General features: G+C 52.9%; 8 protein-coding genes across 8 annotated transcripts; 3 read left to right on the forward strand and 5 right to left on the reverse strand.

Moving 5' to 3' along the window:
* Window positions 1–101: 101 nt before the first annotated feature.
* CLAFUR5_04016 (uncharacterized protein) lies at window positions 102–833 on the reverse strand (the record flags this gene model as incomplete). The annotated part of the gene is made up of 2 exons (XM_047903164.1): window positions 102–679; window positions 725–833. The coding sequence occupies 2 exons, from the start codon at window positions 831–833 to the stop codon at window positions 102–104; spliced, it is 687 nt and encodes a 228-aa protein (XP_047760910.1).
* A 673-nt stretch (window positions 834–1,506) lies between these two features.
* Window positions 1,507–1,905, forward strand: CLAFUR5_04017 (uncharacterized protein; the record flags this gene model as incomplete). Its single annotated transcript, XM_047903165.1, has 1 exon — window positions 1,507–1,905. One exon carries the CDS (start codon window positions 1,507–1,509, stop codon window positions 1,903–1,905), a length of 399 nt encoding a protein of 132 aa, XP_047760914.1.
* A 2,154-nt stretch (window positions 1,906–4,059) lies between these two features.
* CLAFUR5_04018 (uncharacterized protein) lies at window positions 4,060–4,539 on the forward strand (the record flags this gene model as incomplete). The annotated part of the gene is made up of 1 exon (XM_047903166.1): window positions 4,060–4,539. One exon carries the CDS (start codon window positions 4,060–4,062, stop codon window positions 4,537–4,539), a length of 480 nt encoding a protein of 159 aa, XP_047760919.1.
* Window positions 4,540–5,013: 474 nt separating this feature from the next.
* CLAFUR5_04019 (uncharacterized protein) lies at window positions 5,014–5,379 on the forward strand (the record flags this gene model as incomplete). Its single annotated transcript, XM_047903167.1, has 1 exon — window positions 5,014–5,379. The coding sequence occupies one exon, from the start codon at window positions 5,014–5,016 to the stop codon at window positions 5,377–5,379; it is 366 nt and encodes a 121-aa protein (XP_047760372.1).
* Window positions 5,380–5,752: 373 nt separating this feature from the next.
* On the reverse strand, window positions 5,753–9,133 carry CLAFUR5_04020 (Structure-specific endonuclease subunit slx4; the record flags this gene model as incomplete). Its single annotated transcript, XM_047903168.1, has 1 exon — window positions 5,753–9,133. The coding sequence occupies one exon, from the start codon at window positions 9,131–9,133 to the stop codon at window positions 5,753–5,755; it is 3,381 nt and encodes a 1,126-aa protein (XP_047760245.1).
* A 1,326-nt stretch (window positions 9,134–10,459) lies between these two features.
* CLAFUR5_04021 (uncharacterized protein) lies at window positions 10,460–10,998 on the reverse strand (the record flags this gene model as incomplete). Its single annotated transcript, XM_047903169.1, has 2 exons — window positions 10,460–10,820; window positions 10,877–10,998. The coding sequence occupies 2 exons, from the start codon at window positions 10,996–10,998 to the stop codon at window positions 10,460–10,462; spliced, it is 483 nt and encodes a 160-aa protein (XP_047760246.1).
* A 184-nt stretch (window positions 10,999–11,182) lies between these two features.
* On the reverse strand, window positions 11,183–11,436 carry CLAFUR5_04022 (uncharacterized protein; the record flags this gene model as incomplete). Its single annotated transcript, XM_047903170.1, has 2 exons — window positions 11,183–11,247; window positions 11,298–11,436. The coding sequence occupies 2 exons, from the start codon at window positions 11,434–11,436 to the stop codon at window positions 11,183–11,185; spliced, it is 204 nt and encodes a 67-aa protein (XP_047760247.1).
* Window positions 11,437–15,010: 3,574 nt separating this feature from the next.
* CLAFUR5_04023 (putative pectate lyase A) lies at window positions 15,011–16,253 on the reverse strand (the record flags this gene model as incomplete). Its single annotated transcript, XM_047903171.1, has 3 exons — window positions 15,011–15,153; window positions 15,217–15,700; window positions 15,762–16,253. 3 exons carry the CDS (start codon window positions 16,251–16,253, stop codon window positions 15,011–15,013), a joined length of 1,119 nt encoding a protein of 372 aa, XP_047760248.1.
* Between the last annotated feature and the right edge of the window lie 50 nt (window positions 16,254–16,303).

Below are 16,303 nucleotides of genomic sequence, written 5' to 3' on the forward strand. Positions count from 1 at the left end.
TGAGAATGCGGAAGGCAACGGTGCTCTTGTGGACGACATGCAAGCGATGAATACAAAGGACGACATTGATACAGAAGCTATGTAATCATCAAAGGTAGAGCTCACTCTGCTTCTTCGACGATATCACATTCATCTTCCGTCGTATCGTCGTTGATCAATATCGGCTTTCTCTCAGCTTTGGCTCGCCTGGGTCGCTGACTGCGCGCAGGAATTGAAACATTGTTGGATCTCATTTCGCCAGGTACAACGAATTCGTCATCTTCATTCTTCACGGAGGATGGCTCCGCAGGTGAGGCGTCGTCCTCAGCATCGCCCCCATCGGACATCGAATCCTCCTCATCGCTCAAGTTCGCTCGCCTGCGCTTGGAGGATGTGTTCGCCTTGAAAGTCTTCGACCTTAGACGCTTCTTGGTCGGACTTGGTGAGTCTTGATCTGTGATCTCACCCTTCATGAGGCTTCCTCTCTCATCGTCATCGTGGTCAGCAGATCCAGGCGGAGTCAGTGGCGCAGAAATGAATTTCTGTTTCTTGTTCTTCGGCGTCTTGACGCCCTTGGGCTCTTTCTTGACGCCACTCGTGGCTCCAGATGTCTTGCCCCCACTAATGTCAAGAGTCTTCTTGAGCTTGCCGATGTGCTTCACGATGGCTCTCTGCGTTGGCTGCTCAACATCGTCTCTGCCTGGACCCGATCAGTACCGTGTTGGAGATCTGGAATAGCGCTTACCGAACAAGTCTTGCCACTTCGCCACGACAACAGCTGTATGGAGCTTCACGGCAGCAAGGACGGCGACCAGAAGTCGCTGGTCCATGAACGCAGTCCATGAGACGGGCATGATTTTGGAGATCTCAAGTGTTGTGTCGTTCTGAAGATGTCCAATTCTGTTCCGCTCACCAACCAGGCTTTATATGCATGAGAGCGTGGACACTTTCTTTCGAGGTGGCTTATTCTCTAGAAAGCGTCGATCGTGTCGTTACGCATTTATGCTCCTCGACAAATCATCGATCATTTGCTACGGAACTTCCCGAAGTATCTTGGTTGCCCCCCACAGGCATGCTGTGGGACTGAATTGAAGAGCGAGCCATATCGCTGAACGACTCCGTAGAAGGAAGTAAGCTAGGGAAAAGAGTATGGACATCTTAGGCAGGAGTAAACGCGGCAATAAAGCTAGATACCCAACCCTTGGAGTAACAAGTTGGTATGTTGTTGCAGGACAGAGGATGACAGACCATTACAATATTGTGAGATCTGTTGTCTTTGACCACGACAAGGATTGGGATGCAGTCTTCCTGGTAGTCTAATGACATGCTGGAATGAAAATCCTCGATCTTGACTCCATGGCCCAGTCTGCACAGCAAGCATGACGACGAGTGAGTGGAGTGCTTAGATGTCGTGGCACCCGTGAAAGCTTTAAAGCCGACAGTCTTCGTCTAGCAGACCGAGATGTTCAGTTCATATCAATCTAGCAATCTCTCCGCAGATAATCTGGAAGTGCTTCAATCAAAATAATGCCCTACTACAAGTTTCAAGTCGCCAAGAACGTCCTGACCGACGCCGACAAAGACCGCATTTTGTGCATATACCTGAGCAGTGATCCCTCAGCCATCAATCGGTCCAAAGCCACAAGAGACTTCGGGGCGCCGTCTGTTGAGGCATTTCGCAAAGCTATCTCCCGAATGCTGAAGCGACTGGATGATGCAGGTGGTAAAGACGGGGCCATGGGCAAGCCAATGCCTAAGCCCAAGAATTCGAAGAAGCGACGGAAGTCCCAGCCTGAAGACGACTCCGATGAGGTAGAGTACACTCCGACCAAGCGTGGCAGGAAAGCAGCAATCAAGATCGAGGACCAGAAGTATGACAGTGCTGGCGAGGAGGATCACATCAACTGTGAATGTGATAGCCTGTGAAATCGAATGACAAGTTTAGCCTAGGCCGTTGAAAGTTTCCGTATTGATCTTGTGGGACGACCATCTGCGCGGTGGGTACTAAGTTGTTGGTGAAAGCACTTTGGGTAATGGGAGTCTGAGGTTTGAACATTGATCTGTGTGCTTCATGTCCTGTATGGAAGGTCATGGTTGGGCAGACATTGCTAGGGCGCTTCATGGCAGCTTCCATTGTGACAGATGTCTGTAGAGTCGGATGAAGGTCTGCTGATAGGATGCCCATCGAAGTAGAGATCCCTCCATTCACGCCTGGACTAGTATAATACTGATGAGGTGATTCTACCAGAGTTTCGGGCACGTTTGCTGGAGTACGCGGCGACGCCGACTTGGAAATGCTTGTTGATATTGCCACCGGACTGTGATCGGGCAAGTCGCCAGCAACAATGAGAGTGGCTTTTCTCTGCCGCTTGTGTGGGCGACGTTGATCATCTCGTCGGCCAAAGCCTCTACATCACCGAATCGTGACACGACAGTCGTATAAAAGCGATCTCCACCTTGTTGATCTGTTGTAGGTCTGATCAACAAGCAGTATCGTACACGAGGAGCCTGTGGCATACGTACGGGAACGCCTTTCTCTGCCAACCATGCCGCCACTGCTGCCAAAAGCATTCTCGACTCCGTGGCATCAGTGCTTAGGCTTTCGTAAGCGGTCGCTCTCATCCTCCGATGCCAGGCGTTCTCGCCTTTGGCCATGGACGAACTATCGGTGGAGGCCGAGTGCAGAGTCGTAACAGACGGAGTAGAGTAACGATGGCTAGAGTGACACGACAGCGTATGCTTTGGACATGACCTGTCACATGGTCCTGCTCGATGCTGGATGTGACATTCATGGTCATTCTCTGTCACTTCGCGTCCAACAATTACGTCGAAGTATGTCGTCTTAAGGCGGCGATTCGGATGTAGCCCCGGAAGCATACTTGCCAACAAGGTAGCTTTCTTTATGCATAACCTTTAGTAGGCGGAACGCCGGCTACTATGCCTAAGAGCTATCTTGTCACTACATTGCCATCGCATAGGTCAAGAGGAATACAGACTCGACTCTCGGGGCCAAGCTTACAGGGACGAGGCTGGTTTGAAGCTCAGGGCAAGCTTTTTGTCGTTCCCTGACAGCGGCGCAGAGCGCATCAAGCACATGCATGAACGCAATCCTTGGCAAAAGTGCGACCACATGCACCATTGCAGTCATTCCCACCCAGGGCTCTGAAAGAGCGAGAAGCAAGATTATGGGAAGTCTCAGAAAGTACGCTGGGCGGCTCTGATGTTCATCGACGTCCAAATGCTGACGTCTGCGTGTTGACGCCGATCTGTCGAAAAGTCCTTGCCATAGCAGACAGCATGCATTGCTGCTGGAGGGTGGTCATTGATGATGATAGGCTCTCCCATGTCCTTCGTACCATTCCGACTCACAATGCTGCATGGCTTCTTCATGTTATGCCACTTCTTGCATGTCCACAACCATCTGGGTGATCAATCGAGACTCGATGCTTCGATGAAGCTCCAGAAAAGCACAAGAGAGTTCACATGAGCTGAAGCGGTGAAAGATCAGTTTGTATCGGCCAAGCTGAAGAGAATCATCCTTTCCGTCGAGGTCCATGATGGTGCTGTCCTTGTGTCTGTCTTGACTTTATTGTTTTAGCCATGTTGCAGACTTTCAGCATGTCCAGGGGTCGTTGTGCAGACACAGACTTCCCATTGCTGGTCATCGCGTCTCATGCACCATGAGGTTGCCGTGTCATGCCGTCCTGCATCTTTCCAGTATGGTTTCTCAACGTATCTCAAGCAAAAGTGGGGAGCCCGGATCGTCGCCAACCTTGTGGCTGGAAGGTGCTCACTGAGCGAGGCCATTCGAGAGTCACGGTAAAGTATAAGATGCGACTCACGCGCCTGCAGAGATACGATCTCAACGCAGAGCTGTACATTGACATGCCACCGCCGCTCGAGTCGTATGTGTCGCTGTATGTCTTCTCATTGTAACCATTACCGCATGTTACCTTGAGTCTGACTTTGAGCACACCAGTGAACACAGATTAGACACTGCCACCCCGAGCAGGCAGCTGGAGAACGAGCTGGATCAAGCCGTCGAGAACTCCAGTGAAAGTTCTGACGACAACGACGACCATGAGTCTCATAGACCGCCAAAGGGAAGTCATGGCCCACGCTTGGCACTGCTTTGATGCAGAACCCAAAGTCAACTGCGAAAAGCTCGCGGCTTTGGCAGGCTTTGCAAACGCAGCATCCGCGAATGCCTTCTGGCACAAGATCAAGGCGAAATTGGTCTCGACACCAAATTCCGCTGGCACTATCAGCAAGCCCAGCGGTATTGCCAGCAAGCAGCGTGGGCGCTTGAAAGGATCGAAGTGCATCTCGAAGAAGCCACCAAAGCTGAAAAGCAGCGCATCCGGCAAGAAACTGGAGATGAGCACAGGAGGGGCTCTATTGCCAATGCAGCGGATTCCGCTCGAGAGTGGTTCACTGAATGATAGGAGCGGTCACTTCAATCATCGAAGCTCGCCTCAAGACACGGCAGCGATCACCGGTGTGATCCTGCCAGACGGTCTCGAGGAAGCGTCGCTGACTCTGAACGGTGAAGAAGGATGATCGTTGGCTGGCATGGTCGAGTGACCGGGTTTTGAAAGACTGTGAGCGGATAGTTTTTGACGTTGTTTCGATGTTGAAAAGTTTCTCTCGTAGCCTCGTTCATCTCGCTGCATGATGCTGACCATATTGATACTTTATGTTGTTCCCCATGAGCTCGTCAATGCCCAACAGTCCATCATGCTCGGTTGCATTGCATCGGTGATCTGATGTCGTGTCCTGGCTCCTCGATCTTGGCCCATTGTGACCGCAACTTTCCATTGCTAAGGTAGTGGCCAAACCCTCGTGCGGGTGTCATTGTGTGCTTGCACGAGGGCCCGCATATCACATCGGCCACAGACCTTAACTTGAAGGACCGTCCGTTCGTAGCATCTTCATGATCCCACAGTGCTTAGGATCATCGACTCTTGTGACTCATCATCGCCGACCATAGGATTAATTCTCGTGCATCAGATCCGAGACCAGAACACATCCACTATGCACATCGTAACAATCAACGACTTCACCGAGAGCGAAAAGCGCCTCTTGATCTTCGCATGGCTCTGCTTCGACACCGATCCCAAACCTGACCTTCACAAACTCGCCGGCCTCGCCGGCATGACCAATACCGGATCAGCAAGTAATGCCTGGCGTAAGATCCGACGCAAGTTGAAAGGAGAGATCGACGTTTCGCCAAGATCCAAGTCCAGAAAGAGGGCTGCCTCAGAGACTGATGGAAGCCCACCGAAGAAGGCGAAGCCAAGTCCAGGCAAGTCGAAAGGCGCGAAGAAGGGAAAGGCGGAGATAGAGAAGGACGTCGTTGAGGGAGACGTATTAGATGGGATCGGTCATTATGAGGAGTAGCGATGTGGGAATGAGGTTGTTGGTGATGGTGGTAAGCTCCCCACTTGTGTGGCTGGGATGACAACCTAGCTGAGATTCGCCAAAGTTTGTCCTTCGCCAGGTCGAGGTTGTGCTCTTGTGAGATCAGTCAAGGTGAAATAAGTCAAACATTGGTCCTTCCCGTGGCAACATTCTGTCCGTCTCTTTTCGTCGTGAACTACAGCCTCACATAGCCGAGTCGGCCTGGTACGAAGCGTGCAACCCAGCTATCAATGTCGGCCGCCTTGTGCACATTCTGTGTACTGAGCTGTGCATTGGTTCCGGCCCGGGACCCGAGATACGCAACATGTTCATTATCCTGGTCTTCGTGACCGTCATACATCATATCACAACCTCAATACCTCGTCCTTACTCCACCACGAAGCCCTTCCTTCCAGAGGCAGCAAACACTCTTCTCCTCGCACCACTTCTGCACCATCCACGGCTTCAATTCCTCCTTCACTGTCTCATACTCAGGCTCATCAGGCACTAAGGGCGCATCCTTCTTCTTCCTTCCCTTTGTCTTAGTCTTCGGCTTCAGACGCTGTAGCTCGATCCTCAGACCTTGCTCGTTCAACCAAGCAGTGAAGTCCTCAAGCACGATCGGGTCGTAAAGCAAAATCTTCTCATGCCAACTTGAGTTGGTGAGGCTGTTGCTTGGTGGCGCAGACTTGACGGTGTTCGTGATCTGCGGGAAAAGTGAAGGTTGGATGGCAATCACAAAGTAATGGTCACCGGGCTTAAGCGTGAGAAGCGCGGTGCGCGGCATTGTCGACTTCGATGGTGACGCCACAGTGTCAAGCTCAAGTGTTCGCGCTTCCGGCGGAGATGACGCAGCACGTCTTCGCGGCGGTGATGGTGTTGTTGGTGAGTCTGAATCGGAGATCTCATCGATGTTTTCGAAACCGGACGATCTTGATTGCACTGGCTGGGAGGCGGAAGTGCCGACGGCTTTCTTCGGCTTCGGCGAAGTGAGTGAGTCTGTTTTCCGTGGTCTGCCACGCTTTCTGGGCGAGACTGCAGACGTATCGTCAGTTGTGATGCTCTTCTTAGGTCGCCCACGCTTCGGCGGGCTCGATACTGCTGGTGTAGCAAGGAATCGCTGCAATGCCGGTGCTCGACCTTTCCCTGGTGAAGTTAGAGGAAGTGGACTGATATTAGCATCGAGGGCTTGCAGTGCTGTCCGTTGACGTATAGGTGAAGTTGCTGAGCGCCTAAGCTGAGGTATCGTTCTGATATTTCGTTTCGACGGCGAATGAATGCCCACAGCTGCGGGTAAAGGAGGCATGTCTGGCTGCTCTTCTGGTGGACTATCGCTTGGTAAGATAGCCCAAATTTCTTCAGATCGGGGCTCGTTGGCGTCGAGTATCGCGTTCTGCACAGCCATCGAATCTGCTGAAGGTGGAGCCATGACTTCAGGCATATCTGGCGCGATGGGCAACATTGCGTTGGTATTCTCAGCGATGGGCGAAGTATGACAAAGATCAACGATGTCTTGCTCGAGAACGCTTTCATGCGCGATTGGAGCAGGCTCTTTCATCGTGGGCGCTTCAGCCGGAGACGTAATGCCTCCGAGGTCTTGCGAAAACCGTGGCACATGTACTATACGCTGAGGCGAGGTGTCCTCCATGAGATTTGATGGCGCAGCTGGGTTAACTGCTGAATCCGGAGGCTTCTGAACATCACGAGTTTCCCTGGCTTGCACAATCCTAATAGTAGCCGAGTCAAGTCGCATCACATCCCCATCCGTGTCTCGCGCGGCTGTACACCAGAGGTCTTTGTTCGCTTGAATGATCGATAGACTGGTGACGCTATCAGGACCATTGAGCACTCTTGCACGACTTTTTGGACCGTCAATCTGCGAAGGAGGAACCACTTCTGACTCCCGGACAGCAATTTGCATATCCCGGATAAAGGTAGGCGAGTCATCCACACCGAGTTGGCTGGATGTTCCAAACAGAAAGTCTTGGCTTCTTTCTTGAGCTCGTGCTTCACCTGGTGTATGAAGGTTTGCCAGATGGTCATCCTCAACAATCCTGACTTTCTTCGCTTTCTTGGGCTTCGTCTTCAGCGCAGAAGTCGGCTTCGAGCCATTGCCATCAACCTTCTTCGTGCGAGGCTTGCGAGGCTTTTTTGGCTTTACAATCGTGTCATCGGCATTACTGTCGGCCACTAGTACAGTGTCTGCTTTCTGTGCAGTAAAGAACTCAGAGACCGTGGGCTGTGCTGAGGCCTCTTCTTCTTCTGGGGCTCGATAAGCCTTCGTTGCTAGATCGGTGATAGTCTGCGGTTTCTTCTTCGGTGCTTTGGCTTTCTTTGGTTTCTCTGCCTTCTCTGCTGGTGCTGGTCTAGGTGATGCTCTCCGCCGAGCTGGAGCCTTGGTGGCCTCGTCTGCAAGATCGATTCGCCGTCTTTTGGTCAACGCCTCACCTGAGGCTGAACGTTGCCCTGCTGTGGGTGGGACGTAGGCACTACCACTTGCGTAGCCAAAGCCGCTGACAATGTCTGCTAGCGATTTCGTTGTCGTCTCCGCATCACCAGAATCGATAGCAGGGGCAGTCTCATGATCGTCGAGTATCTTGATCACAGTCTTCTTCGTGGGGGTCCAACTGAGCCTCCTTCGAGGAGCAGCTTGCGGCAAGGTAGGTGATTTGGACGTACTGTCCCGGGCAAAGCCTTGTCTTCCGACAGTATCGGAAGCTTGAACCTCGTCTAGATCTTCAGTCGCTGCTCGTGCCGGCAGCTCTTCTTCGTCCTGTTTGGGTGCCTCGTCAAAGTACGTCGACCTCTCAGAAGTCACCTTGGTGGTGTCGATATTGTTCAAAGGCGCATCGCCCGCTGGCATTGAAGCAGACTTCGATGTCGTCTTCCTCATCCTCTTGACCTTTGGAGGCGGCGAAGGTATCTCTATCCTCGAGTATGTGTTCGCCTGAGTCGCAGCAAGGTCATCCGAGTTCAAGACCGTGGACTCAGACTTCTTCAGCGGCTGTCGTGACTTCTTCTTGGTGCCTTCACCTGGCTCGGCATTCTTTGCTGTCCGCTTTCGAGGCTTCTTTGCTTGTCCATCTGCTGTCGCATCATCGACTTTCGCCCTACTCTTTCGTGGCTTCTTCACTGGCTCAGAAGGTAGTGTTGGGGCATGAAGAGTCGTGTGTTCTTCTGGTCGGAAGTCATACTCGGACAATGACCTGCTCGGGACTCGTGCGGGTTGTGGATCCTGTAGCTGCACTGGCTCGGCATTGAATCTCTGAGTGGGCGCGGGACTGGCTGATATGCTCTTCCTTCGTTCATTGCCATCCTGGTACGCATATGCGCTCAGCGGGCTCTGCGCTGTGATGCTGGGCTCTCTGGAGGGGGCTCTTTCCTCCGTCCGCTTTCGCCTGGGCAGTCTGCCTGCATTGTTGCTCGCGGTATCGACGTCTGTTGCCGCCTTCAATATTGCAGTGTCCTCATCTTGCTGTCGTGCTGTCCCTGCCTCTGCTTCCGACTTCTGTGCCTTCCATAGACTCGCAGCACTCGCGAAATCGGCCTTTGCGCCCTGTGGTAGTTCTTGTACACGTATTCCCGATATGAGGCCTGCATTGGCGGGTCTTGGGAGTTTGCCTATACTCAGCAGGCCTGGAGAGGAGTCGGTGGCAACAGACGAGGACTTTCTGTGGTGCTGTGGCGTTATCGGAGGCAATTCGGAGACAGTGGGTGATGGAGAGTCGAGTACGATTGGGCTGCGCGCGGCCATTGAGGAGACGGCATATCTCTGCAGCAAGAGAGGTCGAAAGAGCGAAAGCGCCAGTGCAATGCGTGGTGTGTTTGGTGATGTCGAGTTGTGACGCGCCGTGGCGCGAAGTCGCGAATGTCGTCTGTCCAGACTCGGCTTAGCGCCGGGGCTGTCTCGGCAAGACCGGGCGCTGTCCGCTTTCACATGTGAAAACGGACGAATTTACCCACTCAGCAAAATTGGCGGTGCTTCCTGTCATCTCGCGCTGCACATCAGCGATGGTAAAGTATGCCACAGCTCGGTCACTCAGCTGAGCATCGAAGTCTTCGAGCTTCAAAGCGTCGCGCAATCTGGTGACTTCTACACCAAGTATTCCCTCATACTGCCTTGATCTGGAGACGAGGTGGTTAGCAGGGATCATTACACGATGCAGTACCGAGAAGTACCTCATATACAGCACTTCCGCTGCCTGCTGCAATCGCCTAGCGCTGGGAGCATCCCTATCTGGACGCCCCGAAGGACTGAGGCCTTCGAAGTAGCCTCCATACGCCTCGTAGGCATCACATTCCAGAACAAAGTAGAGAGGTACGCCTCTGCAAGGCGCCTCAGGATCATAGAGTGGTCGCAGGCGTTGCTCGACCCATGCACGCAGAAGAGGAGGAAGCGCAGGACCAAGGCGGAGCAGCCGTGTCCATGTCAACGATATGTTGACGAGAAGGTTGCGATACACGACGCATGTGTCGTGTATATAGACATTTTGAATCGCGGCGAATTGATCATCGCGCGGGATGAAGAGGACGACGTCGCTACTGGAGGCCATTGTGGTGATGTTGGGGTCGCTTGGTGGTGTTGAGGGGCGTGACAGTGAAACGAATTGCGGAAGTGTTGAGCAATAAATACTATGCTGTTAGGCAGCCAGGTGAGTTTGTGTACCTACATGATCGTATGACTCCAAGCGATGTGAACTTCACCTACCAGGGCGGTGATACCACAGTGATCAATGCGTGAAGCATCACTCCGCACGAGCGTTGAGTCTCTGAGATATCGATGCTCCATTGGGGTTCTCAAGACGTATCGTTTCTACTGAAGCGAAGCGTTGTGTAGTGCCTTAGCTTTGCAAGTACTGGTATTCGAAACAACTATCTGTGCCCTCAATCGTTCGTACATGCCCTCCGGGTAATCCGAGTACACTCCCAAGCTCCCGCCTCTCCTCTGATATCGCATTGAAGCGGGCGGCGATGTAGTTTACCACCATCGCCGCCCGCCTGGGTGAGAGTTTTTGATGCCCGCTCCTGCTCCGCTGGCGGGATCCAGGTGTCGAGGTCTTATGCGATGAAAGGATGATAGCTAGGAAGTTGGTAAGTGGACGGAGATGATGAGGAGGAGGCGAGGATGCTTTACCTTAGACTCGGAGAGTGTTCTTCCAGTCGACTGGCACGCGACCCAGGGAGGTGGCGAAGCCGAAGGCGTTGAAGTTGACCTCAAGGACGGCGAGATCGCTGCGCTTGCAGGCACCGCAGCTGTCGCAACGGTCTTGGTGACACCGCCGGCAGTGGCTTGGATGGTCTTGCCGCAGAGAGGGTTGTCGTTCGGAGTCTGGAGGGCGAACAGGTCGTTGTATGAGATGGCGACTTCACCAGGAGCGATGGCCCAGCCGCAGGCACCGATACCGCCGGCGTGGCAGGTCAGCTCGCCATGCTCAGTGGCACTGTTGCATGACACGTCAGTAACATAATGGGAGTGAAATGGGGTAAGGTAACGTACCGCTTGGTGACAGCGGCACTGGCGATGATGGTAGAGACCTTCATGTTTGCTTGTTGGTGGTTGTTGGTGAGTGTGTGAAGTGGTTGGATGGTTGGTGAGTGGGGACTGCTCATTTGTGCCATTGGGTCGAGGGTGTCAGGCCTAAGCCAGGCTTCCCAAAGCGAAGCATACGGAGACACGCCGAGTACGCTGGAATTGTCTGCGGATGAGTGGTCAGGTTCGGAGCTCTTCACAGTTGTTGGTATCTGGTTTGACATTCGTACCGAACAACCCATCGCCTCGCCAACGACGGCGGTGAAGTGGCTTTTACCGTCGTTGGCGAGAGGTCATGTTGGTCTCGAATCCGCTGATGGTGGTCTTGGTTGGAGAAGCTGCATGAGAAGTCAGTACAAGCCGGCCCGAAGGAGATGGTAGGACTCACTGCTGCCGGAAACTGGGTTGAGCATTTTGCTCGGCCACGCCGCCGCCGCCAGCCAGTGTTGGCGGTCATGTACGGCGGCAGCGGCGTGACTGTGAGCTGAATGACTTTCGGAGACACGCCGAGTACGAGCGTACAGCATGACTGTGGTGCTGATGTGTGATTGATGAATGAGGGTGGGGTGGTGCTGGGTGAAAGTGGAGGAAGAAGAGGACAAAGCGGGAACGAAAGGACAAACGACTGAGGTCAAGTGAGCAGGCAGCAACCAGCTTGGACGCGGATCCCTGCATCAATACCGCGATTGCTACATGGCAGGCACGCGCTAGCTTGCATCGTTGGATTGGTGCAGCTCTAGGCTGTTGACACTGCCGTTGCAGGTTCATGCTGACCAGATGTAATGGGTATGGGAGTGCGCTTGCTCATTGACGATGTCATGTGCCATCTTGTGACTGTTGGAGTTTGATTGAGCATGCATCGACGGGAGCGTGCCTCCCTCAGTCGCTTGCAGCTCGCGCCTCTCCAGCCACTTGCCCGACCCAGGCTCGGCAGCCATTGCTTCGCCGACAACCTCTACCATTTGAGAGCAGATGCTCCTTACATAGAAAGTTTATATGCATACTCAGAACAGTCCAGCAACTGCCTTGTGGGCATAGCGATTACGTGCCTCCTTCCATCTCGGACCTTTCCATCTGGACGGCCAAAACACCCCTGCAGGATCGTTCAAAGCTCACTCAGTGCCGCAACCACTTGCTTACAGTTACTCTAGGGGCTCACATACAGCGGCTGCGATGTTAGGTATATAGATTTACAAGTTTATGCATCTTTCACGGAGACACGCCGAGTACGATTGTCTCGGGTTCGACCCCTGGCATAGGAAACGCCTCTGTCTCCCATTTTCTGCTCTTTGCTTCATATCATAAGATGATCCAGCAGGTGCATTTGTTGTATTTTGATATGGGAACATCAATCAAGTTATCGTTGCGCTGCGCAGAATGAGGGCTCGATGATCATCTCACGATGTTTGATATTGCTACGATAAGCTACATTCCGTTGCAACTGCGCTTGAATATCTGAGTGTCACTTTGCAGTCAGTTGTGACCATGCCTGAACTCGCGGACAAGATCTCGTCGCATCACAGAAGGAACAGATGTGTTCTTCATGTGAATGCCAAGGAGATTTGCGAGCAAACCAGGCTGTCGTTTTTAGTCCGCAATGGAGTCGCAGACACTGTTCACAATTGAAAATCTGTACGTATCATACCAGAATGCCTCCTTTTGCTCTCCAAGTCATGCTTTACCACATCCTCTTTCGTCCCTGCTTTTGATCGCTGTCCCAGATCCAGGTTGCAGCTTGGTCGGCCAGGTGCTTGCTGCAACTCGAGCTACGACCGCTCGGCTGGCCTTCGATACGAGTAGAGAAACTCGGTGGTCTCGGCCTGATTGGCAGTGCATGATAGTGTCGGTTTGGCCACAAGACAAAGTTCGTCTGTGGTTCAGCAGGAAGCATCCTGAAGTCAAGCTCCATCGTCTGATTCTTGGCAATATTGGGGACTTTGGCTCGGTGGTACTGTTGAGAAGTCACAGCGCGGTGACTTTGCAGTGTCCAACTCTCATCTCTCACAGAATCGACCACGCCTTCACCGTAGGTTCCCCCCCCCCCCCCCGCGATGTTACGCTGGTCCCTCGATGTGGGATCCTTCCCGTCCTCCGTTTTGATCGGCTCCGTGAGATGTTCGTCATCGAATTGCTGTATGATAACGACTGGCCGTCCATGTGCTCGTCTGCTGAGCTAAGTAGCAATGCCCGTTCGCCGTCACGAAAGCATTCTATGCTCTGGCAGATCTCTTGCTCCCCTGCAGGTATTGAGTTTCTCGACGGGTATGCCTGTCCTATGGCAACAGGAACTCCATGATACGCTGCTCTTCTCCCCGGGATTCGATACCTCTACTCCAGGTAACAACGCGGTGTGGGTATAGAACGCCCTTATCTGATTCGGTGGCCACCTGCTACAGATGGACGCGAAGCGGCTGTTCTGGCCTTCGAAGGCTTCGAGGGTCGCTGCTTTCCGAGAATATCGTTTGTTCAGTCTATGTAGCTGTGACCTTGGTGTGAATCGCTGCTGGAGCCGGAATCGAAACATTCGGCCCATCATCGTTGACGGAAATGGCGGTCGGCTGGCTTGTGGTTGTATACGGACACGCGAGTTGACATCTACCTAGTCAATGCAATTGACTCATTCTCGTCGAGAGCGGTATGCGAGCTGAGGTTTCTTGCCCAGGTTGGACGAGGTGCAGGTCAGCTTGACGGGGTCGGCAGCCCTCTGCTCTTCTTTTCCCGCGCCCGGTGAGATGTGAGTACTGAAAGAGCTGTAGTCGGTGTGTTTATCCGGTGCAGTAGCCGTCTCGTGTAGGTGAAGGTGGCATCAAAGCGCAGATCGAAAGCATGGGGCCTGCCTTGATGGGCTTGAAGCCGTACTTTGGGCTTGATCATCATTGCGGTCGTCAGTGTCTGAGGGTCAGAATAGACGGAGCTAGTCGTGGTTTCGGCGAATGAGTGTGAGTGATGTTTATTGTTGGTGAAAGCAATTGGAAGTTGGAGAACATGCAGAAGAAGCGGCTGAACAAAGTTCAGCAAAGAGCCACGCGCCTGGCTGGCACCGAATTCCCCGGGCCAACAATAAGTCTCCGCATAGTAGCTTTTACTAGCCTTCTTGAAGCCTCCTGATAGCCTTGCTTTTGCACTCTCTTCAATGTATTGATGTGGACCTTGGTAGATCGGCGATCGAAATCTGGTATCACAGCTGTAAGGGCGAGCCACGGCTATCTACGCTGGCCAACCACGATGGAAGCATCGTGAGCGACACATGCTACTCTCACGCTCTTCTCAAATACCAGCCAGGTCGATGGAGGCGCGCGTGCTCCAGGCTCGCAGGCATCTTCGAGAACAGAGGGGGTATGCCACTGTAGCAGGACCCTACACCAATATGACACGCTGGAAGCGCCTGAGAGAGACCGTTCGACGGATACTGACAATGACAGTGCCTCAGCAATCTGCTCGAGTAACTATCCGCAGCGAGCAAACAGGTCAGCTGTCATGCTAGTTTGTCAGGACTTCTCTGCCTCCATGGAAGAACCTATGGCCGTATCAGATGGCACTTCAAGGTGGCAGCGATCAGATTCTGATCGAGGGCTACGATACGCTATACCTGCAGATACATTTCAGCGGAGCATCAAGAGCACAAGAGCAGGAAGAGCAGAGATGTTTGAAGCTGTGACAAAGAATCGGACCACAGTTGTGGCTCTGGTAGGAGGAGAAGATGGGCACAAAAGGAGGCAAAGAACGTCGGTTGCATTCGACGAGGAAGAGCCGGAACATATACGAGACGGCTGTTGCAAAACTTACAATGGAACAAAACTCCATGTTTATCGATGCTAGATTGCTAGGATGGCATATCAGACCAGGAAAAGCACAGACTTGGAGGTAGGACGCAAGCAAGATCAGCGATGAGAGCTTGGAGACCTCGATGCAGTGGAAAGAGCCAGGACAATGACACCAACTGTGTGCTGATAGGCGTGAGCATACACTTCGTGTGGTTGTGCTCAATATGTACACCTGCATCGAAGTAACATTTTGGAGCGAAGGGCATCAACACCTGCAAGTGGCGTCGATCAGAAGGTCCATATCAGTGAACCTCTGCTTCGAAAACCAATGCCGGCTTTACACTTTCACCTTGCCCAATCCAACGTTCTTGCGTACCACTGACTCGAGCAACTTCAGCGGCGTCAACTTGTACTTATACCCAGCCTTCGTGAAGTCGCCAACTTGCGTAATGTTAACGATAGCATCACCAAAATCATTCTCTACAACAGCATCACCGGTCAGCAATCTCCTCACCCATCCCGATGAGCAGCACTTCAACTTACTAGCCCCCAGATTCGCAAACCCATCCAACTCCTCATCACCACAAACACAAGTATTCGGGCTATCCTCCGGCACCACCAATCCATACGTCGTCAGTGCCGTCCTGGTATCACCCATGAACTTGTTCGCCTCTACCAACACTTGATTATCCGATCTCGAGTGGATGGCTTGGTAGAGGAAGTCTTCGTAGAGGTTGTTGTAGATGTGTTGATGGCCGAAGCGGCCTGCTGGGCCGCGCGTACCGATGTTCTGCCAGAAGTTGTGGTGGTAGGTTATGTGCAGGTGGCCTTCGTCGACTTCGCGGAGGACGTCGGAGTTGCCGACTAGGGAGGATTTCCAGTGGTCTGTGAGGGTCGGGAGGTTAGTGAGGGAACGGAAGGAGGTGAGGGGAAGGGATTGGAGGGCGGAGAAGGAGGACTTGCCGTGGAAGTAGTTGTAGGAGACTGTCATCCAGTCTGAGGCGCGGACTATGTCGAGTTGACCGTCCTGGAAGGTGAAATGTCAGCGATGTGCCTGAGAACTCAGGTCGGGGAGATCGAAAGCTCACGTAGAAATCAGGACCAAGCTCAAGACTAATCTCACTCTCAAACTCGCAATGATCAACCCAAACCCTCGTCGAATTCTGCACCGTCATGCCATCTCCACCCTCAACAAAGCGAACGGAAATGTTTCGAACAATGACATTCGCTGCATTGTAGATGTTGATACCTTCGCCGATGATGTTGGCTCCCTTCCCCTTGCCGAGGAGGCTGGTGTTTGAGCCGACTACCAGACGCGATGAAGGACGGAATTCGCCATCGAGGTAGATGATCTTGGGGCTGTCCCCAGCTACGGCAGCTACGAGCTCTTCGACGGTCTTGACGGTGATGGCTTTGCCGCCTTTGCCCCCTGTGGTGGGGCCTAGTGGGTTGTCGAGTGCATATCCTTCAAGACCAGAAGCATGGCTTGGTTTCCAGGAGTCGATCCAGTCGTGCCAGGTTGGTGCTGCGAAGACTGCAGTGCTGAAGCTCAAGGCTGCTACAAGGACACTGGATCTCATCTTGACGGATTGCAATCGATCTTCGTTACTTCACCTACCTACACGACCAA

The sequence above is a fragment of the Fulvia fulva genome, chromosome 4 (assembly GCF_020509005.1).
Source record: "Fulvia fulva chromosome 4, complete sequence".
In the NCBI taxonomy this organism is placed as follows: Eukaryota; Fungi; Ascomycota; class Dothideomycetes; order Mycosphaerellales; family Mycosphaerellaceae; genus Fulvia; species Fulvia fulva.